This window comes from Anastrepha ludens, chromosome 5 (assembly GCF_028408465.1).
Source record: "Anastrepha ludens isolate Willacy chromosome 5, idAnaLude1.1, whole genome shotgun sequence".
Lineage (NCBI taxonomy): Eukaryota > Metazoa > Arthropoda > Insecta > Diptera > Tephritidae > Anastrepha > Anastrepha ludens.
Window position 1 is genome coordinate 111,044,261 of NC_071501.1, and position 25,081 is coordinate 111,069,341.

Genomic DNA, 25,081 nt, shown 5'->3' on the forward strand with positions numbered 1-25,081 from the left:
AAGAGTCTGACGCTTGTTGACATAAACCCGCGACTTCAAAAAGCCTCACAAAAAGAAGTCTGGAGCGGTAAAATCAGGCGATCTTGCTGGCCAGTGCAAATCGCCAAAACGGGAGATTAGGCGACCCGAAAATGCATCCTTCAGCATATCGGTTGTGTCACGTGCAGTGTGTGCCGTTGCACCGTCCTGTTGGAACCACATGTTTTCCAATCCCAATTCATCAAGTTGCGGCAAAAAGAACTCGTTGATCATTGCTCTGTAGCGCTCACCATTCACAGTAACCGTTTAGCCCGCGACGTCTTCGAAGAAAAAAGGTCCGATGACTCCTCCACCGAAACCAGCACACCATACAGTGACTTTGAGCGGGTGTAATGGCTCTTAGTGGGTTACACGCGGATTTTCAGTGCCTCAGAAGCGTACATTTTGCTTATTTACGTACCCGCTAAGATGGAAATGGGCCTCATCACTCATGATTATTTTTGATGAAAAATCATCTTCCTCTTAGTGGTGATTAAGGATGGCTTGAGCGTATGTTAGACGCGATTGGCGGTCAGCAGCTAACAGCTGGCTACAGCAGCAATATTCTCTGCAGAACGGCTACTCCGGGGTCTGCCACGCCTGGCAGCATCTCGTGTTGTGCCAGGCTCTTCGAGGCGAGCGGCTAAATGTCGCGGTGTTTCACCAGTAGGCGTTGGACGGCGAGGAAATCTGCGACGAAATTCATGTTGTGCCAAAGTCACCGACCGATTATTGGTCAAATAAATAGTCAGCAATATTCCGCGTTCTGGAGCAGTGTAGCGTAACATTGTTTATTAACGTGTATTTCGCATGTGTTTACTACACAAATGTCAAAAGAGAATTGACATTATCCAATCGCAAAATGTATAGCATTTTCTGATAGGAGGTTTACTTTAGCGCCACCTGTTATATATTCGTGCTATCGAAAATTCAACATATGGTCTTCATCATCATCGTTCCTTCGTCTCGTGTCGGAGCATAGGGCCAAAGTAAAATTTTTCCATTTTGTGCGATTCCCGGATATATTTATCACTTGCTGCCAGGTCATTGTTTTGTCTACGGCTTTCTATTCCTCTTTGATACAGCGCGCCAAGAGCTCTTAGGTCTGCCTCTTCTGCGCTGTCCTTGGTGGTTCGAATCCAGCGTTTGTCTGCTGATTTCAGCGCCACCTTTCCGTAGGATATGACCAAGCCATCTCCATTTACGTTCTCTTATTTCAGTTGCGATTGGTTTTTGATGGCATCGTCGATGCAATTCGGTGTTAGATATCCAGTTGTCTGGCCACCAGATACGTAGAATGCGTCTCAAGCAGCGGTTCACAAACACTTGAAGCTTCTGTACAATTTCCGCAGACAGACAACATGTTTCACAGGCGTAGCGCAGAACTGATTTAACATTGGAGTTGAAAATCCGTATTTTTGTTGTAATGCCCATTTGCTTGCACTGCCACACCGGACGAAGATTTGCGAATGTACCTCTTACTTTTTGCAATCTTGTAGATACATCCTTTTTGCACCCGCTTTCTTCAGTGAATTGGCTTCCAAGGTATAAAAGTTTACATTTTCAATATTTTCCTCTCCGATATTGTAGAATGCCTCGTTCGTGTGTTTGGTTTTCTTTGCGTTGATTTTAAGTCTAGCGGCACTAGAGTGCTTTAAGAGATCATTCAATTTGCTTTGCATATTCCATTTGCGTTGAGAATAGAACGATGCCTTCAGCAAAATCTAGGTTTTCCAAATGTTCCATTGAAATCGGTTACCATAGCATTCCTCTTTTTCCTGCATTGTCGATTGATGTGGTTAGTATCTCATCGATGACAATAAGCAAAAGAAGCGGCGACAGAATGCAGGCCTGTCTTACGCCAGCGTCGGTTTGGATGGCATCCGATAAGATTCCATCATGAGATATTCGGTACTCGCAAGCTTCTATTGCGCCTTTATTAAGGCGACAATATTGTCAGGATCTCCTCCTTTTCGTCGTAAGGCACACCACATGAATTCGTGTTTAAGTCGATCAAAAGCTTTTTCATAATCAACGAAGACTAGGTATGGTGAGCAGGTATAAAAGCTGTCCTTAAGGTGGCCATAAGAGCTTATTTTATTTAATATATTCTGTGTAAAAAATTTGTATGGCTGGCCTGTGACTTGTGGAAAAATTTGCAGTCCATTCGCCCATTGCTTGTGGCAAGACTAGCGAAATCTAAGCAAATGTGAAAGATTCCTATTTCCTGAGTGTATGTATATATAATATGTATGTAACAGAGCTCTTGATCTTCGCTCGAAATAAGCGAACGAGCAGTCCGGGCAAATGACCAACCAGTATCCGCACACCTGTTCGTTGCTCATTACTGGAAGGCTTTCGAGCTTAAGCTGGAGTATATAGAGTAATTTGAGCGATGCTTGTTATTGAAAGTTTGACTTTCTTGTTATCACTTTTTAAGTTTTACAAATTATTCAAACAGTGCCAACGTAGTTGGAAAGCTAAAGAATTTCTGGGAAATAAAATGCAAATTCTAGCGAGTATAGAGCTGCATAGAAAGTTTACATAAAAATAGATTTTCAAGAGCTATTCTCGAATTCTAAATTGGCACATTGAAAAGGTAAAAAGTATATATGTATATAATATATATATAATACAGGGTGTGTACGGTATTTAAGGTCAACTTGAGAGTAAAACTAATTAGCTTTTAGGTAGGTGAAATGGTTGAAGTACCACTCTGGCACTCCCCAAGTAGCACCAAAGCGCTATTTTGATGCCATCAAGAGACCTCCAACTGGCAGACGTCTACAGCCAGCCAGGGCTGTTGATATTATATAATGGAGAAGATTGATGGGATTTAGGTTGGCGCAAACCTGGACACTTACATGGAAAGAGCTCAACAGCACCCTTCTCTGAATGATTATTCTCACAGCTTAAATGAGAAACTTACCTTTTTCGCGTGTTGATAGATTGGAAGAAACTTCACATACGTTCATATGAAGTATGCAACGCTCTCTCTTATCGAACCATTAAACTTGTTTAAGAACCTAGTACGATATATGGTTGAAAATCGAAGACATTGCAATAGAAAGGATTCAAAAAGCAAAATGTTTGCTTAAATCGAATCCTGTGAATTCTTATTAAATTATATTTTATCTCAGGAACCTTTCTAAGAATAGAATACCAGTAGTAGTGCGGAAACAGCAACGAGCTTGGCAAAGCTAATACAGAGCTTGCTCCAGGTGGAACTTCATATATAGTAAAGGCGATTTAGTCGATAACTGGGTAAATTGAATTCTGCAATTATTGAATGTAAGGAGTTAGGGGTAGTCAGGATTTTCTAAAAAAATCATTTTTTTTTAAGTATAATATCTTAAAAATATTGTGTGAAAATTTGAAGTGAATTCGACAAACACTTTTCGAGTTATTCAAGAATTAACAAAGTGCGCTCGGGCGTTTCGGGATCGCTAACAAAACTTTACATGCCTTTATCTCAAAACTATGTTTTTTGAATCGGTAACTTAGAAACCACTTGGTAGATTACAATAAAATTTATACTGCTTTTGAAAAACGTGAAAAACTCATGCCGGATAGAAGGATTTTTTTTTCAATAATTTCGGAATTTTTTAAACAATTAATTGTCGGGTTTTTTCTCGAAAATCTGAAGAAAAATATTTCCTGAGGCCGCCATATTGTTAATTTAAAAAAAAAAGCTTTGATCAGGCACAAGATTAAATATTAATAAAACTAATTTCTCTTGCCCAATTGATTTTAGATGAATCTCCAAGGACTTGTGATGATCACCGTAAGGGACTTCTGGAGAAACAGCGATAACTTTTACAATGATTAATTTTTTTTGTTGAAATTTTGCTAAAGTCAAGTCGAAACTTGATGTAGGTATTAATGCTATGTTTTTAGTTTTGTAAAATTAAGCAATTGACTAGCAAAAAAAAAAAAGTATTGACAATCATCATTTTTTCGGGCTTCTGACTACCCCTTACCCCGTAAGCAACACCAAGCTGGTGGAACTCTTAACTCTCTCTCTCTCTCTCAACTCTTTTGGTACTTTTAACTTTCTCACTCTCCTTTTCTCTCTCTCTCAACTCAACTCGTATTTAAGACAACAAACACAAACAAAGTAAAAATATTTCCCTTACGGTGAAGTTTATAAATTTATTAAAAATTCAAAAATTATAGAAGCTAATCAGTTCTCACTGAATATTGAGTGTAAAAATTTCTCAAAGGACACCAAGAAAATATTCACTTTTTCATATATAATTCCTTCTCTTTGGCTATGGTGGCTATATCCACTGTTGTATCGGTTGCTGCGCTGGTTTGAGATCGACGTTCTGCTTCGTCCTGCAGTTGTTGTTCATGTTTTAATTGTTTTTTAATAATACCACCACAGAAAAATAACGCTATCTGTAAATTGTGTGGAAAATCGTTAAAATGTGATGAGAAAATTATTTTAAAACTATTCTTACATGTTCCATTAAGCCGATCAAGCCTAGCACTGAGAGACCCAAGAGGAAACCTAACGAGCCGCCAATATCAGCAATAAATTGTGTAGTATCATAGCCGAGACTCTCTTCGATCATCTGCTGCCGAAAATGTAAAGTTAAATTGTGAAGTTCGATTTATATATTAACTTTAATATTTTATCAAACATTACCGTTACTAATTTTGTGGAATAATATATCCATATTTGAGTGCGTGGCTGGCCCAAATTAAGCGTTTTTCGATTTTGTATGTAGGTGGAATAAATGCGTGCCTCACAAGGGCTTAGGCAATCGCATTCTATATCGTCATCACTATCGTAGTAGCTGAAAAAGCAGTAGTAAGGTAAAAATTAGTGACTCTGCATAATGTCAGTATATTTTCGAGTGTCGCCTTACACGCCATACTCCTTTATTAAATGTCGCATATTTGTGCTTGTGTTGCATGGCTGTTGAGGTATACCGTACATCCAAGGACCAGTGCAGTTGATCGAAGCAGCGAGGTTCTCGAAGACACATAACTCAGCACACTGGAAGAAATTTAAATAAAGTTAAAACGGATTTGTCTAAATCAACTTAAGGTACTGGCATAACCTCTGCTTCCTAAATTAGGTCCCGAACTGGGAAAAGGCTGTACAAAATTGGACCTACGACCAAATTATAGGTATTTTTTTTATTTTTTGTATAAGGTTGTCAAAAACGTCTTGCGGTATTTTTATTGAATTTTCAATTATTCATAAAATTGGTTATAATAATGCGATTTAAGTCAAATATGCGCCGTTTTGTTCGATGACGAGTTCCCAACGAGATGCCAACTTCATAATGCCCCTCTTATAGAAGCTCGCTTCCCTATTGTCAAAAAACTCGGAGAGCCAATTTTCACAGGTCTCTCTTGTGGACAACTTCCGACTACCAAGCTCGTTCGCCATGGACAGGAATAGGTGGTAATCACTTGGTGCGAGATCCGGACTATACGGTGGATGCAAAAGAACCTGCCATCCGAGCTCCCGGAGCTTCTGGCGCGTCACCAAAGATGTGTGTGGCCTGGCGTTGTCCTGATGGAAGACAATTCGGCCTCTGTTGATCAAAGATGGCATCTTCTGCATGAGTGCTGCATTCAAGCGGTCCAGTTGTTGGCAGTACAGGTCCGAATTGAGCGTTTGACCATAGGGGAGTAGCTCATAGTGGATGATTCCCTGCCAATCCCACCAAACACACAGAAGAACCTTCCTAGCGGTCAATCCAGGCTTGGCCACCGTCTGGGCAGCTTCACCGCTTTTCGACCACGACCGTTTGCGCTTCACGTTGTCGTAAGTGACCCATTTTTCATCGCCAGTCACCATCCGCTTCAAAAACGAGTCGATTTTGTTGCGATTCAGAAGCGATTCGCATGCATCCATACGGGCAAAAATGTTTTTTTGCGTCAAGTCGTGTGGCACCCATGCATCGAGCTTCTTTTTGAATCCAAGCTTCTTCAAATGGTTTATAACGGTTTGATGACTCATGCCGAGCTCTTGGCCGATGCTACGGCTGCTACTATGCCGGTCTCTTTCGATCAGTTCAGCGATTTTATCGCAATTTTTGATGACGGGCCTTCCGGACCGTGGCGCATCTTCGATCACCTCTGCACCAGAACGAAAACGTTGAAACCATCGTTGTGCGGTGGAAATGGAAACTGTATCGGGTCCATAAACTGCACAAATTTTATTGGCAGCATGAGACGCATTTTTGCCTTTATCGTAGTAGTACTGTAAAAGATGCCGTATTTTCTCTTTATTTTGCTCCATGTTTGCGACGCTATAACTCACGAACGACTAAAAGCAAACAACAATTAATCAAATACGTGTTAGCACGTGAAAAGAGCTTTCCAAAAAGCTCTAGCGTGAACCGATGTGACGAATATAACTAGAACTACGCGCTTGCAAAGACAAGCTTGCGGAAATACCGCAAGACTTTTTTGACAATAAATGCTTATCTCACAAAAAAAAAGGGACCGGCACTCGAAGTATAACCAATTAAAAGGGCCATGAATTTAGTTAGGAAAATTAATTACTTTTTTTCAATTCAAAGTAACAAATTTGTGAAAATAATACAAAATTAAGAATCAATTTACTTTTGCTCGGTATGACCACCTTTTGACTTAACTATGGCCTTGAGACGGTCCAGAAACGAATCGCAAGCTGCCCGAATGTGACTTGCAGGTATTTTGGCTCACTCGCGGACAATGACTTTTTTTAGCGCCTCGAGACTGGTGCATCCTTTAGTTCGGACTTTGATCTCCAAAACGGCCCAAAGAGGATAATCCATCGGATTCGCGTCTGGTGAATTTGAGAGCCATTGCATGTACGTTGTGAAGTTCGGAACGTTGTTTTTTAGCCAATCTTGGTTCACTCGAGCCTTGTTAGACGGAGCCGAGTTCTGTTGAAACGTGGTTTGCTACCGAAATGTTTGTCTGCCCATGGCTTCAAAACAATCTCTAGAATACTTTCCCGATTATATTTCGCATTTACCTTGACGCCAGACTCGATGAAAACGACTGAGAGCGCGAATCTGCGGTTACAGTTGCTCAAACCATTACCTGCGGTGGGTGCTGCCTCCCGGTGGCCAATCGATGACTCAAATTCTCGTGCGAAAGGTTGGTCAAATAAACCTTATCGTTTTGGGAGTTTACGAATTGCTCAACTTGAAAAATTTTCTCGTCAGAAAACACAATGTTCGGAAGCGAAGCAACTCCTTCGCTCTTTCAAGTCTGATTTGTTGCTGCTTTGGTGTGAGATTTGTTGCTGCTTTGGTGTGGATCTTGTAAGGCCTGACTTTGAGATCATTTTTCAGTATGCCGCGGATGCTACGGTCAGATATTTTCAGTTCTTTCACCATTTGATTGGTACTTCGTCGGGGATATCGCTAATGTCGCTTTCTCACTTTTTGAACCATTTCACGTAACGTTGCAGTTTTTTGATGATCACCTCCATGACGTTTCGCAATGTTACCTGCATCATTGTAACGAGTAATGGTGCGATAAAAAAAGCTTTATTTACTTCATGGTGCTCGAGCTCACCAACAATCGCTGGTTGTGATTTTCCAGCCAAATATAATGCAATCACACTATTACGTTGGAAATCTATTACTGAGTTTTTTCTTTTTTTTTCCTTGTTCACTCCTCTCGGGAGCATAGGGCCTCGATAAGACTCTTGCCTTGCGTTGGTTTCGTTAATCTATTTGATTTTTGACAGGGCAGGTGATAAGTCTGCCGCTACCGATTAGCCTGCCACTTTTTTCACGTTTACTCTCGGAAAAATGCTTTCGCGTGCTTGTAAACAATACTCAGGACTGCCATTTAGCTAACCAACAGACAGCTGATGCACATGCACATGCGCGAGCGGTCTGAAGTTGGTTACAGTTCGAGTGCCGGATTCTGTATCTAAGAGCTTGAAAATATTAATGGTAAATGGTAAATATAAGAGGTAAATTAAATTTATTTTGGAATATTTAAAATTTTTTTTCGAAGAACGAACATTCGCATTTCCCATATCCCATTTTTTCAATACTTATTTCATTTAGTTGCCTGCGTTAGCTGGCTTCAAACCAGCGTGACTTTGGATGATGGTTTCTGGCTCTGATTTACGATGACTTTAAGTCGCAGTTGGGTTACTGTTAAGCCAGCTAAGGCAGTTACACGACTTAAATAGGTTCTCATAAATGGCAAGAAATTTATATCTTTTGATTCTATTTGATTTTTAAAAATATTGCTTGATTCGATTAATTGGACTTTTGTGATTGTTGATTACTCGTATAAGCGCAACATACCTTCATATCGCTGTAACTAGATAGGTAGGAGCATGGCGTATCTCTGGATTGAACATTCGTGAAATGTTGGCTCTGTAGTTTTATTTCGATTTCCTCATTAATTTCAGCAAAAATATACTCTGTGCGACTGGCGCCCTTTACATTGAGTTCTAAGAAGAGAAGAGAGAAAAATATTAGCAGAATATAAATTTGGAAGCGGATTATTGATATATGAGAAAATTAGTTCTTGTTACTTCAAATTTGACGTAAGAAATTTCTCAAAAAAAGTTTAAAACGTTTCAATTCAGAGAGTTTTTTTGTAACCCAGTACTCCATTCGAGAAATTATCTTAAATTAAGCCACAAATTTCTTACCGAATCGACCTGCTGATGTTCAGTAGCTGAATTAGCGACATGTGGTTCTAAAAGGTGGCGCAAAATTAATCATCCAACTTTGTTTTTGAATAAACTAAATAAAAAGAAAAAGGAATTGGCCCGGGTCGGACATACATTTAGAAAACGCAAGAAATACCAGCGATGGCCCCAATGTTATGGGCGCAGAGCAGGACCTTAAGGAGGAATTATCCAGCAACAATCTTAGCTGAACAAACTGCCAACGATAGAAAGAAGTGGAGTTCGTTGACTTTGGCACTATTCGGCTCTTTATCGGCGCTTAAGCAAAAAAAAAAAGAAAACAAATAAATCACTTTGAGGGATGGAAATCTTTATTTTACTATTTTATACTACATCCGTCTGGTTCACAAATGCCAAATTTGCTTGACGTACAACGCCATTCATAAAAAATATAAATTTTTCTATAGGATGTTTAATTTTGCGCCAGCTTCTACTTATATACTATAAATAAAACATTTTAAAGAAAAAATCGGTTTTTGTGTTTTTGCATATTTAGAAAGCGTAATGCTTCCGTAGTTGTGTGCCAAAATTTCAAGCAAATCAGAGGAGCACTGAGGGAGTCGTAGAACTTGGATTGAAAGAGTTTAGTCAGGGCAACTTGGAACTATTGAAGCTTTAGGCTAATTTGATCGATTTTTTTTAAACCGATTTTTGTTTTTATGAATATAAAGCTTTTGCTAAAACAAAAAAATCAATAATAATGCAAATCAAAAATTGCATCAAAACTTTCAACTTTTTTACCAAAATTTATAGATATTTTCTGGGCATGCAGTTTTATAGCCCATTGAATTTTAGTTTAACTAAGCGCAAGTTTTAAACCACTACAAAATCCTATTGATTTTTGACATTTTTTTTGGCTGAGCTGTTACGTGTTTTCTTCCACACAAAGTACTTTCACGTCGTTTTTTATATGAAAGACAAGCCTAGCCCCAAGATTATGCCATTCAATGCTTTCAGGCTGAAAATATTTAAAGCACAAGCCGATGCGAATAAATTGCAAACATTTTGTTTCAAGTAAATTGAGCCAGATTTACATAAAACCACAAAGTATCAGGCATTGAACTCCTGACTGCGTGCAAGCAAGTAAAGCGACGGCGTTATATAATTCCATATATCATTATAATTTTCTTTAAAATGAAATATTTGTTTTTTTTAAATACGGCCTTTTTCCGAAAATAAGACATCCCCCGAAAATAATCCCTAATTAAAATAATGTGACAGAAAGAATTCGTAAAAAATGCTGTTGATTTATTAAGTACTAGCGGACCCTATGCCTGATTCGCTAGGCATATCAAAATTAGAAATGAATAATGAACACTCGATTTAAATTCACTCTATGTGTATTTATTCCTTTTTTACAATATAAAATTAATGTTAATTTTAAACTTAAACTAACGCAAAGCCTTTTCGTAAACTACATTTTTTGTTTTGCCCTGAGTTGTGGTATAAATAAACAGAACTGATGGCTTTCCTACACGTGAACATGATACATATAATTGTCCGTGGAAGAAGCATGGATATTCTAAGTCAATTCCGCATAATTCTAGCGATTGTCCTTGTGCTTTGTTTATTGTCATTGCAAATGCAAGACGTATTGGAAATTGCTATCTTTTGAAGTCAAAAGTCAATACGTCTTCACCTTGGAATTTTCCTTTTAAAATTATTGCTTCAATAAGATTATTCATGACCTTTTTGACTGCTAATCTTGTTCCGTTACCCAATCGTGGCTGATTTAAATTTCTAAGTAACATAATTGGTGCACCAACTTTCAGTTGTAAGCGATGAGCCGGCAGTCCAGGTAAATCCAAGGAATTTAAAAATTCTGTTGGATAATTTACAGCGACATCTTGATTTATAACTGTATCAATTGATTTGAATGTTACAATCTCACCAGTACATCATTTAAAATATTCGCATTCAATTGACCAACATCCTTATTTTTCGCAGCCAGTATTGCTCTTTCAGCAGATTTTGATAATTTGTCCATTTCCTATCTTCAGAAGTTGTCTTGAAAATTCGTCAGCCGATGCATAGTTTTGCAAATAAACTCGCAGATTTGTTTTCAAAGTCAAAGTTTTTACGTGCCTCCATAATGGGTGAATTCACGTTTTTCAGAAAGTTGGCAACAGAAGAAAATTGAAGAAAGTACATATTTTGCTCATATTTGCTATTTTAGTTGTTAAATGAAAATGTGTTTCAGGTACTTTTTAATGTTGCAACTACTCTTTGGCTTTGAAACTGCTTACACTCACAAAATAATCCAACTCTTTTAAACACACATACAAATATAATTATTTAATTAATTAATTTAATATATGGAAAATAACAATAAATTATTATTTTACAATAAAAAAAAGGAGCACTAGCTGCCAGGGCTTACGGCTCAAATATGAAAATATCACTTGTAATTTACTTGCACACAAATTAATTTACATTTTTACATTCCGCCCCCATCCTCGTAATCCGCAGCATCAGTTGGCGATTTTCGCGATTTTCGTGATGTCACCTCGTCTTCCTCCGAGCTGTACGCGCTCAATTCATCCGACATATCATTGTTAGCATCTAAATCGTTGTAGTTGTGGTTGCTTTTATGAGTATTTGTACTCGTATTGCTTTTCGTCGTTTTACACATTTTTTTAATTTAATTTTAATTCAATTTCCTATATTTATATTATATAATTATTTATTTTGGTTTTTCCACTCGTCAAGGCAGCACATAAGGTTGCATATTTTAATTATTACCTAATACAAACTTGTTCTCTTTTAAAAATGATAATATTACTATGTGAAATCAAGTAAATATGCATTTTTGTATTATATCCTGAGCATTTGTCTTCAGCGCTATACCAATGCTCGAACACTTGGAGCATGAAATTTACAGAAGTATTATAACAGAAATCCCTGAGAGCGCTTTTTTAGTTATACCTGCTTTTAGGCATTTATCTCGTAAACGTACGTTTGCCCATATAAAATTGTCTACCTAAATGCATGAAAAAAGTGTTAGCATAACTTTTTCGAGTATATATACATACAGGAGGATTTATTTTTTACATTTTGCTCGTTGGCTTTCGCGTTTTCTTCTCTTGGTTTTAGACTTTCACCACAAAAAAATTACGCAAACCCATGAACAAAGTTATACTAACAGAAACTGATCTTAATACTCGAGTTACCATCAAATTAACACATTTTATTTTTTAAAAGAACATTTATGGCGACTGTCGATCCATAGTGATGGATTTCAAAAAATGTATGGGTTCGACCGCTGAATAATTTCGTATATTTTAAATCCATCTAAACTTTTACATTTGCGCATTTATATATATGTATTTAACATTTAATTTAAGTAAACGTTTCAATATTTGTATAAAAACTTTGAACTTCGAAAAATACAGGCTTATGGTTATTAATGGAATCAAATATATTTAACGAATTTTTATTTTATCTAAATCATAAAACGTTCAAATGAAGCTCAAAATATTTTTCCAGTTTAAAAAAAAGCAATGTGCTTTGATGCCGTGTCACGCATGCATAAAAAGGAAAGAAAAGAGAGGACAACTATTGCGTTACGAATAATACAGTCGCATACGTCACTCAACATCGAAACAATGTTATTTATGTCTGTGTATATTCTATTCATTTGCGTGTATTCTCATTCCGTATACGTAATGTCCGTATAAGGGAAACACGCAAATATTGTATTTTTCACACTAACACACGTACTTTTACCGATTTCTTTAAAACTTCACATAAACCATCTATGGACCAATACCAATGATCTGAGAAAGTTTGATTGAAATCGGTGAATGCGTTTAGGCGTGAATCGGCGACTAACGAACACAAAAAAACGTCTCCATTTTTATATATAAGATAAGTAATGATATGTTTAGTTTTCTTAATACTCGTATTTCACAGAAATGTTTGAAACAAAATAATCCGAGAAATTAATTGTTTACCTCTACAGTTCGTTTCAAATTAATTCTTCGAATTTATCTTAAAAATACAACATAAGGCAGCAGTCTACATTGAGCGACAGTGCAGGTATACAACGGTCATTCAAGTCAGTCGTGGATGTCTGATTATTTCCTCATAAGTAATTTTATTTAATAATAAAATGAATAATTTTTAACCCCAGTTAAAATGAGTACAAAAGGAAAGAGCTATTCCGTCGAGTACAAAAAGGGAATCGTGGAAGACTTCAGGGGTGTAAATCTTGTAGCATTCTGTAAAGATGCTGGATCTCCGTATGGTTCGTGTTCCTGTGTCAACAAGACGGCAGCCGTTATTTTCTGAGTTGGAAGATTGCATCTGGGAATGGATTGCATGAAGGAGAGCAATGGCTTTGGTTGTGCCCAGGGCGGATATTCAAAAATGTACCCTTGAAATAGCAATTGAATTTGATATAGCCTCAGAAGAATTTAAAGCGTCGTTTGGACAACTTCCTTAAACGATATGAACTGTCTCTAAGGTGATCAACAACATTGTTTAAGCTGGAAGACAATGAAGTTGTTAAGCGTGCACTTGCGTCTAAGCTTTTTGTTGATGGTATCGATTTTTCAAAATACCAACACTCCTACATGAATGCTATGGATGAGACCGCGGTATTCGTAGGCCAAGGAGATCAAACGACAGTTCACCACAAGCCTTTTTCGTCAATTTACGTTCCTTCTACCGATTACGACTGTGCACGTGTTACCTTTATTAAGTATCGCCATTTTTAATCACTAAAGGTAAAAAAGACCAGATTCAACGTGTTTCAGGAATGTATGTCATTGAAAGTGAAAAATCCTGGTGCACCCCACTGTTGAGGGGTTCGAATAGAGGTTAACTAGTTTGGAATTCAGCCAGTACTCACCGCGCTAAAGACATGAAAAACTTTCTTGGTGAGAGGAAGATTGATCAAATAATGATTCCGGCAGGAATGACTGGTTACCTTCAGACACTTGACATTGCAATAAACAAGCCATTCAAGGATCATTTGCGGTTGGAAATCAATAAATATATTGAAAAGAGAATGGTGAGAAATCATCGTGGTAATTTTGTAAACTTTTTGTGAATTGAGTAAAAAATTCATGGGACAAAATAGCTGATAATGTTGTTTCCAATGCACTACGAACAGGCTACTTAGACAACAACTATTCATTTAACGATAGCTTTATCGCAAGACATGAGAGATTCGGACCAATGATTCAACAGGAATTGGATTTGGAAGAAAATCAGAATATAATTCAGAATTTTATTTATGACGATGTTCCAGAAGAAGATGACGTGACTGTAATTGAATAAATTTAAATTTCTGTATTCTGTGTAAAATAAATATTAAATAAAAATATATAAATATACTTATATTTTTGCCCTCCCCGAAAACAAGCACTAGCCTGTATTTGGACCAAAAAAGAAAGTAAAACAGTGTCTTATTTACGGAAAAAGGCGGTACTTCGATAGTCTATTACTTGACTCAGATTCAGAAATCGAGAGTCCTGATTGAATAACTAAAAAAATAAGTAAATTAAAAAAGTTTTCTGGATAAATTTCAGGTTAGTTCCTCGTATCAAATAAATGTTTTTTTACTCTGAAAAACTGAAAACATAAATTCAATAAAAAAAGTTTTCTGGACAACTTTCAGGTTAGTTCCTCATATCAAATGTCTTTGTACTCCGTTTTCTTTTACTTACCCGTGAAATTATGCCGGAAATCGTGTATGTAAACGTGCCACCCTGGATTTTGTTCCAATGTCACGTCCGTACTCGAGCTGGGATCAATGTGATGCGTAAGCATTAGAGAATAACCAGATGAGCGGGTAGTGCGGCTCAATTCGACTTTAGGCTTCAGTGTATAACAGCGGCCCAAATAGAAATGTAAGTTGCTTTCGATTTCTAAATCTTTAATTAAACAAAAAACAAGTTCATTAACAATATTTGTTCCAAGCGCTTTTTACTTGTACTTGAACGTACTCTCTTTCAAGCCATTGAGTCCATATTGCTCGCCCAAGAAAGTTTCTTCGAAGTCGAATGTTGAATTCATAAAGAATTCCTCCAGTTCCAATTCGTTGAAAGGATACTTTTGCCAGCAGGTCACATATTTCGGATGTGGGCAAGTACCTTTCGAAAGATTCTATGCAATTTATAAAAATATGATACAAATTTCAAGTTATAAGTGTCAGTTTGCTAGTTAAGTGTTTTGCATAATCAAATAAAAGCGTAGTTTTGAGAAGTGTACAATAAACTTATGTGTAATCGAAAGCTGAATCAGCGCGAGGGGGTTTCATATCATTCACCAAACACTTTAATACGGAAACCTTCCCAGGCTATTACATTACCAACATGTCGCTTTGTTGAACTGTAGCTCGAAAAATTTTCATCACTGTGACGGTCACCCCACATTTCCGAAATTCCAGCTTAAGTACGACGTACTGTCGTTAAAAAAAGGTCTAACTATTATTTCCTCTAATCAATCATAGTTTAACTTTGGTTTTTTTTGGCACAGTAGACACGTCAAAAAGTGATCTTTCGACCACTTCGAAGGATTATTATTATTTTCTATGGTCCCAGGGAGGAACAAAGGGTCACAACAACGAATCCTCTCCGTTCAGATCAGTTCTGCGCCAGTCTCTTAACTTCATTGCAGGTTACATTCATTTCCTGCGTTTCCAAATCGAACAATCGTCTCCAAGTGTTCGATGGCCTACCTCGTCTATGGCTGCCTTGAGTTTCATATCCTTAATTTGTGCCTCTATGGATGAAAAGGGCGTTGCGACATTGCTTGTAACCACTTTTCAACATGACGCTATGCAGTGGCGGACAAAATATTTAAACAATTTTGACTATGTTTTTTTTCTACATTCAATATTGCATAAAGTTTTGGTTGTTAAGAAGATTTAGTTTCGTTGAATACCAAATAATTTGAGAATCACCCAAAAAATAACTCGTGTCGATAGGTGCTAAAGTAATGTTTAAGAAATTCAGCCGCGGGGGATCAAAGCACGTCTTTGATATCGTAATAGGTAACGAATCTTGGATCTATGCATATAAGCCGCAAACAAAGCAGCAATCGATAGTCTGGGTGTTCCAAGACAAGACTAATCCCACAAAAACTGTTCGCGTAAGAAGCACCTCAAAGCAAATGGTCGTCTATTTTTATGGAAATCTTTCATGTCGCAACTGTACCACTAGTGAAACCTTAAATAGTCAATTCTGAGGGGTACACAACCATTTTTTGCTAGAAGTTTTGGGAGAATTAAGGAAAATCAACCAGCGAAGACGAATCAAGTCATTAATGTCACCCGCCTTACAACACTGATTTGGCACCTGATGATTTTTCTTTGTTATTGAACATCAGAACTAAAATGCGAGGGGATTGCTTTTCAACGCCTGAATAAGCTATTGAAACCTTTCAACAGCTTGAAGGAGCTTTTAAACGTTTTGGAGGATTCCACGTGCGAGTAGTAAAAAGCTTTGAAAATCGGTTTAAGTGAAGGCAGAAGTGTATTAACTTCCAAAGAGAATATTTTTAAAAACAATTAAGCCAGTTTCTTTACTTTTTGCATTTTACTACGTTTTCATTATTGATGATTAAAAAAAGTTGTTATATGGAAATAATGTTGTAGGTTATTTTTAAAATTAGTATTACTTTTAGACTGTCAAGAAAGATATAATATTCTAAGAATAATGAAATTTAATAGACTTAGCGGGTAGTCAAATATAATTACCGATTTGAAATACTGCCTGAAATCGAAATGCCTAAAGCACTAAACAATTGCAGAAAGGATCATGAATAAGTAGCGTTTAGAATTTAATAAAAATTACCGTCGAAATTCGGAGTCGATGGTCGCTTTCACAATTTTCATACTTAGTAATCGACCCGCCAGGCAGGTTATATACAGTTAATATAGAATTTTCAAAAAATCGAATTTTATTTTCTTAATGCACATATAGTATATTTAAGATTACGCACAGAAAATTTAATATCGTTCCGCTGAAAATGTTCGAAGTTGAAAGTACAAGGCAAACTTAAAATGCGTTTTTCTCAAAATGGTATTTTCAAAGTCGGTGAAAAACATTACTCGAAAACGGCTAAACCGATTAGTGTCAAATTTTAACACTGACACTAATCGGTTTAGTCGCACTGTTTTTTTTTATAAACAGTTTAAGGCCGAAATTTTGGTCAATAATCGATTTTTCTTTTGAGAAACAGCCATTTTGTCAAAAAATTTATTTTGGTTATTCCTTAGATTAATTACTAGATTTAACATTACTTTAACGAAATCTGTTTGGTTTTTTAATTTTAGAGAATCCAGTTCAGAGACATAGAGGTCACCGTAAAATGTCTTTTTTGAGAAGAGCCGCCGGAAAACAGCTGTAGCTTCTTTCCAAATAAATATTTTTACTAATACTAAGTCTTAAAATACAGTTAGAAGATAGCACGTATTTGTAAATTTGTACACATATAAATTTTTAGATACATTTAAAAGTTTTCTCAGAAAAAATTCTGGAAAAATCCCTTTTTTTCGGCCTTCTAACAGTATAATGTATGAGCTTTACGACGACATAGACATAGCGCAGCGAATAAAGATCCAGCGGCTTCGTTGGCTGGGTCATGTCGTCCGAATGGATACAAACGCTCCGGCTTTGAAAGTATTCGATGCGGTACCAGCTGGTGGTAGCAGAGGAAGAGGGCGGCCTCCTCTGCGTTGGAAAGATCAGGTGGAGGCGCCGGTTAGCACAAGAAAGAAACGACTGGCGCGCTTTGTTAAACTCGGCCAAAATCGCGTAAGCGGTTATAGCGCCAATTAAGAAGAAGAACTGTATATAACTTCATTCGTCACTTCTCTGTTCGTTTGCAAAAATATGGAGGTAAAAGCAAACACGGTTATGAGGTATATCCATACTCGCTAGTGACGAATCGTGCTCGATAACTTTATTGTTGCTTTCGAATGCAAATTTTACGTCAAGTTAGTCAGGCGGATGATGTTGCAATGGCAGTAAGAGGGAAATTTCACTTTGGGAAATCATGTAAGGTTTACTAAACTTATTTAGTAGGAAACATAGAATTCCAAAAATAAGTCCTCCGACCCTAGGTGGTACGGCCCTGTCATTTAGTGATGATCCCCGCCACTTAGGTCTAAAACTAGACAGAAAACTAAGATGGAAGTCAAATTTCGAAGATAGAGTAAAAAGAGCGACAATAGCACTCTACTCTTGTAAACAGCTAATAGGACTAAGTTGGGGTATTTCCTCATCTATCGTATATTGGCTTTACACAGCGATTGTAAGACTAATCCTTACATACAGTATACTAGTATGGTGGCTGGCTTTAGATAAGATATATATTAAAAAAAACCATGGAACATGTACAAATAATAGTCAGTCTTTGCATCTGCGGGGCGCTTAGGACTGCACCTACAGACACACTAAATATTATGCTTAACCTATTACTAATAAAGCAATTCAGCAAGCTAACAGCTGCCAAGGCAACTCTCAGACTAAGAGTAATCGGTCTACTCAGAATGAACCAGAGAGTACACTCTTGAATTTTAGAAACAATTCTCTACATTCCTGGTACAACGGATTTCTGTAGGATCAAGGATATCAAATTAAATAAATCCTTCGTCACAGTGTTTCCTTCTTAAAAGGGATTGGGATAACGGGCTTATTGTTAGAGAAAATGATACAAACATCTATACAGATGGCTCAAAATTAGACAACAAAGTAGCTGGATGGGTTTACTCCGATAAACTCGGAGTTAGACAATCATTTCGCCTACCTGAAGGCAAGCGGAAGTCACTGCCATAAAAGAGGGACTTACGGTAATAAAAGCGAGAGTATTATCCACAAATTAAGTCTTCATATACTCGGACAGTCGAGCAGCAATAAAAGGGCTAGCATCTAAAACACACTCGTCAAAAACAGGCATAGAATGTTTTAAACTTCTAAATGACGTACTTAAACACTACAAAGTATATATACCTTATTTGGGTGCCAGGCCACAGGAATATAGCAGGGAACTGCAAGGCAGATAAACTTGCTCGAATCGATACAACGCTTCATCTCCAAGTGGATAAGACGCTGATACCTATGCCTATAGCCACTTATAAACTACTGATAGATAGGTAAACCATCAACAAAGTAAATACAAGTTGGCAAAATCTCTCAACATGCGAGCTAAGCAGACAGACATGCCCGATAGGGAACAACAGTCGATCAAAAATCTTGTTAAGATTTAACAGAGAAGCTGTAAGAAACATGCTAGGGTTGTTAACTGATAATTGTTTAATAGGCAGCCACGCAGGAAGGTTAGGATACTCGTACTTCGATTTCTGTAGAAGCTGTTTTAACACAGAAGAAGAGGAAACAGTCGGATACCTTTTATGTGAGTGTGAAAGCTTAGCTATAAAGAGGCTCTGCACTCTTGATACGGTATTTTTAATGATGTAGCGGATATAGTGCATCTAAAACTAACGAAGTTTTGCTCGTTTATTAAAGCTACCGGATGGTTTGAAAAGGAAGCCATACGGTAAGGATAAGTGGCATCACAATGGATCTACGAAAGGTCTAGGTGTGCCAGTCGAGCAGAAAAGGGGCGAATAGAAGAGGTTAATATACCTCAATAAATGAAGTATTTTATTTAATTGAATTCAATTCTCTACCCAAGTTATCTTATGTCCCTATTGCTAAACCCTATTAGTAGTGCATGAGAACTTATTTCCATGCCGATAGCAATGCAAGGCTTTCAATAGAACAACTATTGACTTGTTAACACGTGTCATGCAAAAGCAATAAGGAGGTGTTCTTGTATTTTGTATTTTTTTCCAATGTGATACTGATATGAGAAACTCTTTAATCTATACATAAATACATAGTTCAGCAATATACACCCCGTTGCATAATTATAGTCGCACAATAGTTTCACTTATATTTTTATACTCGGCTTGCTTGTTTTTTTGCCCAGACTTGGACATGAAAATATTCTTTGAAAATGAAAATTTTCCTTTCACGGATGAGAAACTTTTCACTGTGACAGAAGATTTTAATAAGCAAAACGACAAAATCTATGCTAAAACTTCTAAAGACGCAAAAAATCTTGTTCCAAGGGATCAACGTGGCCACCATCCAGCCTCCGTAATGGTTTGGTGGGGGGTGTCTTCTAAAGGCATTACATCTCTTCATTTATGCGAAAAAGGGGTAAAGACCGTGGCGAAAGTGTACCAGGAGGATGTCTTAGAAAGCGTAATGAAGCAGTTGAGCCGGACTTTCTTCAATGAAGAGCGTAGGATCTTCCAGCAAGATTCCGCTGCAGCCCATAAGGCAAAAACAACCCAGCAGTGACTGAGAATAAATATTCCTGGGTTAATAGAAGAAGATTGACCGTCTGGAAGTACAGTTTTGAATCCATTGGGCTACAGAGTGTTTTCAGAATTAGAGAACATGGCCTGTCAAAGATCTTAAAGAAATTTGAAGAGTCTCAAACAATCTTTGGTGCGAGCAGCGACGACGAAGGCTTATGTAAAAGCATACTTATTTCGAATGAAAGTGAAAATCTTTTTGTTTTTAATGTTTAGATGATTAAATAAAACTAACTTCATTAAAGTATTAAAGTAAAGTAAAAGTATTATAATTTTATATTTATAACGGACTTAACTTGTAGCAGAACTTATGGCAGGACTATGTAGAGTTTTGTAGTCACGCATCTATACTCGCACTTGCACGCTTGAGGCTTGATATGAAAATATGTTGACGCTTCTTTTCATTTTTTCACGGAAAGCGAATCGAAAGTATAATTAAAACGGGAAAAAACTTTTTATTTCACTTTTACACAAAACGAGAATCGACCCCCTGGAACTATTTTCCTAAGTTTGGCAGATCATTCACAGTAGGAGTATTTTAATACAACCCCCGTTATGTACAGTTTTTTGTTTTAGTCTTGTATTATGTGTGCATGTGAGTGTGTGTATATGTGCAGCAGGAAATATTATATTAGCTGAGGTACAGCTTAACTTACATTTAACACATCTTCCTTGTAGGGAGGTTCACGACAAATGGTGATAGCCGGCATTTCCACACTGTCGTTCAAATTAAAATATGAATGAGTTGAAAGCGGTGGGTTGTACAGTTTGGAAAAGCATTCGGACAACTAATTGAAAAAAAAAACATAATTATTTTTATGTCAGTAGTCAGAAATTTTGCACTCAAAATATATATTTTTCTTTTCATTTATTGGGAGGTTGAATTAGTTTTAAAGGTTTTTTTCGAAGATTTGGGGCTTTATTGTGAAAAAACGGTACAAAATATTTTATTCGAAGTATTGGCCATCGCTAGCTACAACTTTCGCCCATCTTTCGGGCAATTTCCGGATGCCGTTTCTCCAAAATTCTGGCCGCTGCTTGGCTATCCATGACTCAACCCATATTTTGGTAGCCTCGTACGAGGAGAACCGCTGGTCCGCCAAATCGAGACTCATATGCCGGAACAAATGATAATCGGAGGGAGCTATGTCTGGACTATACGGCGGGTGGGGTAACACTTCCCAGCCAAGCGTTCCAAGGTATTTTTTGACAGGTTGAGCAACATGCGGCCGAGCGTTGTCATGTTGCAAAATAACCTTGTCGTGCCTTTTTACCGTTTCCGGCCGTTTTTCTTTCAATGCCCGGCTTAAACGCATCAATTGCAGTCGGTAACGATCCCCCGTGATTGTTTCGCCCGGTTGAAGCAGCTCAAAATATACGACGCCGACCTGATCCCACCAAATGCAGAGCATGATTTTCTTGCCGTGAATATTCTGCTTGGCCGTCGACGTTGATGCGTGGCCGGGCAAACCCCATGATTTTTTGCGTTTTGGGTTATCGTAGTGGATCCATTTTTCGCCGCCAGTCACCACCCGATGCAAAAAACCCTTCCGATTTTGTCGCTCGATCAGCAATTCGCACGTAAAAAGTCGCCGTTCGACGTCGCGCAGCTTCAACTCATACGGGACCCAATGTCCTTGCTTTTGGATCATTCCCATCGCTTTTAGACGCTTGCAAACGGTTGATTTATCAACGCCCAATGATTCAGCAAGCTCTTCTTGGGTTTGGCACGAGTCCTCGTTTACCAATTCCCCCAATTCCGCGTCCTCGAACTTTTTGGGCTGGCCAAGACGCTCCTTGTCTTCGGTGTGAAAATCACCACTTTTGAGTCGTCGAAACCAGTACTCACATGTTGAAATCGACGGAGTATGGTCTGGGTAGGCCTCCTGCAGCAATTCACGGGCTTGGGCTGTATTTTTTTTCAAATTGAAGCAGAAAAGCAAAGCTTCCCGCAAATTGCGTTTCGACGGCACGAAAGTTGACATACTCGGAGCACGAAAACACTGCGTTGTTTATACTTCAGCGAAATGACAGATACTGATAAACAAAGCCTAGGGATGAGGCTTTGTCATGAATATATATTCAGTATTGCCAACGCGATAAAGTGATAAATAGCACCATCTGTGTGTCACCTTTAAAACTAATTCAACCTCCCAATACATTTTCAATCAATTTAGTTTCAAGCAATCAAAAATACAGTTAGTTGCACTTTTAGTTTTTTTTAAGAAATTTCAACATTTTACACTTTACACTTCAACTTAAATCTGCTCACTTTATTTACAAAAATCAATTTTATTTTTATGTACCTGCACAATCACAATAATAGAACACACAAATAGGACCACGTAACGTATTATTTTGCCAGGATCTTTCAATATCCAAGCCCATAGCTCTGTCCAGTAGCTCATATTGGAGTGTTGAATCTGCAGGTTATATCCGTATTTTGCGCCTGTTGGTATGCACAACTGAATTCAAACTGAAAAACTGCTTCGGGCGCTGATTATTGTTGCTGATACATTGTTTTGATGTTACGCTGCGCCTCTTGCCGGAGTTCCCACGACAACTCACATTTGTCAACAGATAAAGGCTTTTGATTTATATCCATGTCGGTAGGACTTTTTCGCGGCTCTTACTAGCTCCGTAACGCTTTGTTTATTTCAATTGTGTCTAATTTGAATAGATTGCGACAGGGTAATCGTGTGATAAGGCTGGCCTGGAAGGTCTATTGTGTATTTATAACTACATAGGTAAATATGTCAGAAATGCAGACAAAGAGTGAAAGTGATTTCGCTGGAATTTTTTCGATGTTGTTGCCTATTTCAATGCGAACCAAGTAATAAAATATGCTGTACTATTCCATATTATAATTTTTTTTATTATAGGGAATTTAGCACAGCAACCTGGCAGGTCTATTGCCCCCCCCTTCATAGTATTTAGTATGTTTCTCTAAGCCCAGTTTCCTTAATAAATTTTAGTACCACGACGACCATGTTCCCATCGTCACTAAGCCGTTTCTGTGCTTGTTTCGCTCAGCCTAGAAGGATGAAGAAAGTTTGTAATGCCCTCTTTATCTGTAAGAGGTCATTTGGCAAAAAATGGGATATGAAACAGGATGGGGCATACAATACGATTATGACTTATAGAGCTTTCGAACAATCCTACCTAAAGAATCTCATAAAAGTCCAGAGATTAGCTTGGGTAGGAGTAGCAGGTGCGCTCTGATCGACGTCTCACACACCCACTAATTGATATAGATTTAAAAGGATAACAGCCAAATCTGCTTCCAGGATGCAAGCAGCAGGCTTGCTAAAAGAAAATCTGCACGGCCATGCATCATTTCTACTATCTGGGGAACACTTGCAAAACGCATCGAAAGCAGACTATCTGGTTTCCAAGATAGAGCTGAACAATTACTATAAATTACGAATACCTGATGGGAAGGATTGGCAAACCAGAGCCATATCAGTTGATAGTGGTGACCATATTTACAATTATCTGTCAATTGCGCCTTTAGACTCGCAGTCTGGTGTAGCGTCTTTCAAGCTGATATCTACGCTATAGACAAAGCAGCAAAAATTATAAGACTGAAGGACTTACCTCCAGCCAACCGTACCATTTTTATGGATGATCAAGCAGCGATCAAGACACTGCATCAACTCAAGATGTGTTAAAAAATGCTGGAGATCGCTTTCGCTTATCCAACAACACACTTTGTTGGGTTCCCGGCCACTCTGGAGTGAAGAAAAATGAAAGAGCGCATAAGTGTTCAAGAAAAGGCTCTGAGCTTGACCTTCAGCGAGTGGTAAAGGACATAAGCATTCCTCTAAACGAACTATTCACTGCGATTGACTTGAGCGTAACCGCGGAAACCAATAGAAGGTGGTCTCTGACTACTAACTGCAGGATGCCCGAAACGCTCTGGCCAAAACTGAATCTTAAAAGAACAAAATGTCTGCTTGGATTCAACAGACCAACTACCACTCACAGGTGTTATAACGGGTCACTGAGCCAGTAGAATGGGTGGACCTCAGAGTGACTTCTGCTGGTGTTGTGAAAATGAGGAAAAAATTTAATCGGCACAACACCTCCTCATTGAGTGACCTGCACTTCAAAGAAGCCGTACCAAATATTTTGGCGATTATTTCTTTGAAAACCTCGGAAATTTGCAAAATGTCTCACTGCAGGGACTAGTTACCTTCTTAAAAAGTTCCAAGTGGTTTAAGCAACTTAGTTAGGGGATAGAAATCAAATGCAGGTATCACAATGGGCCTTGTCTTAGACAAGCAGTCTGGGTAATCGAACCTAATGCGCAAAAATAGTAGGTTAGGTTAGTAGTAGGTCTTACGACAGGCATTCGTAACCGTGCGCAACTTCTAACTTTCCAACCCGCTGTGATGGGTGCTCCAATCGGAGTTAAAGGGGGAAAATGATAAAAAAAAAACCGCTGGACGAATTTTCATACTATGCATGAGTATATTTTTGTGCTTGGTTGTTCTTATCACTGAATACCATTTTTTTGTTATACATATAAGGGCGTATATATGTATGTACTCACGCGCATTGCATTTTTGGGTATATGCATATTCAGCCAAGTGTAAAAAATCTCAACAATCGCCAAATAGTCCACATTTATGAACTTGTGATGACGCATTTATGTCAATGTTTTGCCTTTTTTCATTTACGCCGCAAGCAGCTGTTTGATATTTAGTAATATATTTTAGGTTTATTGTGTGCTTCTTTTTGGTTTCTACTTTTTTACACTATGCTACACTGTGTTAATATTAGTTAATACGGTAGTTGCGAGAACTCAATGAAGGTAATATTTAAATGTTTAGCTGCAAAATACTAAAAAATAAGTACCTGAATTTTGAATTTATTATTATTTTAATGAATTTTTAACGTATTTTGCTTATGTTTCCACCAAGCATCGTATTTAAATGATCAAATCCTCATGTAATTGTTGTTGTAACAAAGCTTGCAAATTTTGTTTCAAATAACTCCACTTTACTCGCCTAACAGCCAATTTTAAGTTAACAGTGATATGTAGTCGG

At 37.7% G+C, this 25,081-nt stretch overlaps 1 protein-coding gene across 1 annotated transcript; it reads right to left on the reverse strand.

Moving 5' to 3' along the window:
- Positions 1–4,201: 4,201 nt before the first annotated feature.
- Positions 4,202–24,681, reverse strand: LOC128864843 (uncharacterized). Its single transcript, XM_054104601.1, has 9 exons — positions 24,586–24,681; positions 20,687–20,818; positions 14,644–14,803; positions 14,365–14,571; positions 8,301–8,449; positions 4,893–5,023; positions 4,670–4,820; positions 4,482–4,595; positions 4,202–4,419 (listed from the first exon to the last, which is right to left on the reverse strand). Exons 1-9 carry the CDS (start codon positions 24,679–24,681, stop codon positions 4,258–4,260), a joined length of 1,302 nt encoding a protein of 433 aa, XP_053960576.1. The 3' UTR covers positions 4,202–4,257.
- Between the last annotated feature and the right edge of the window lie 400 nt (positions 24,682–25,081).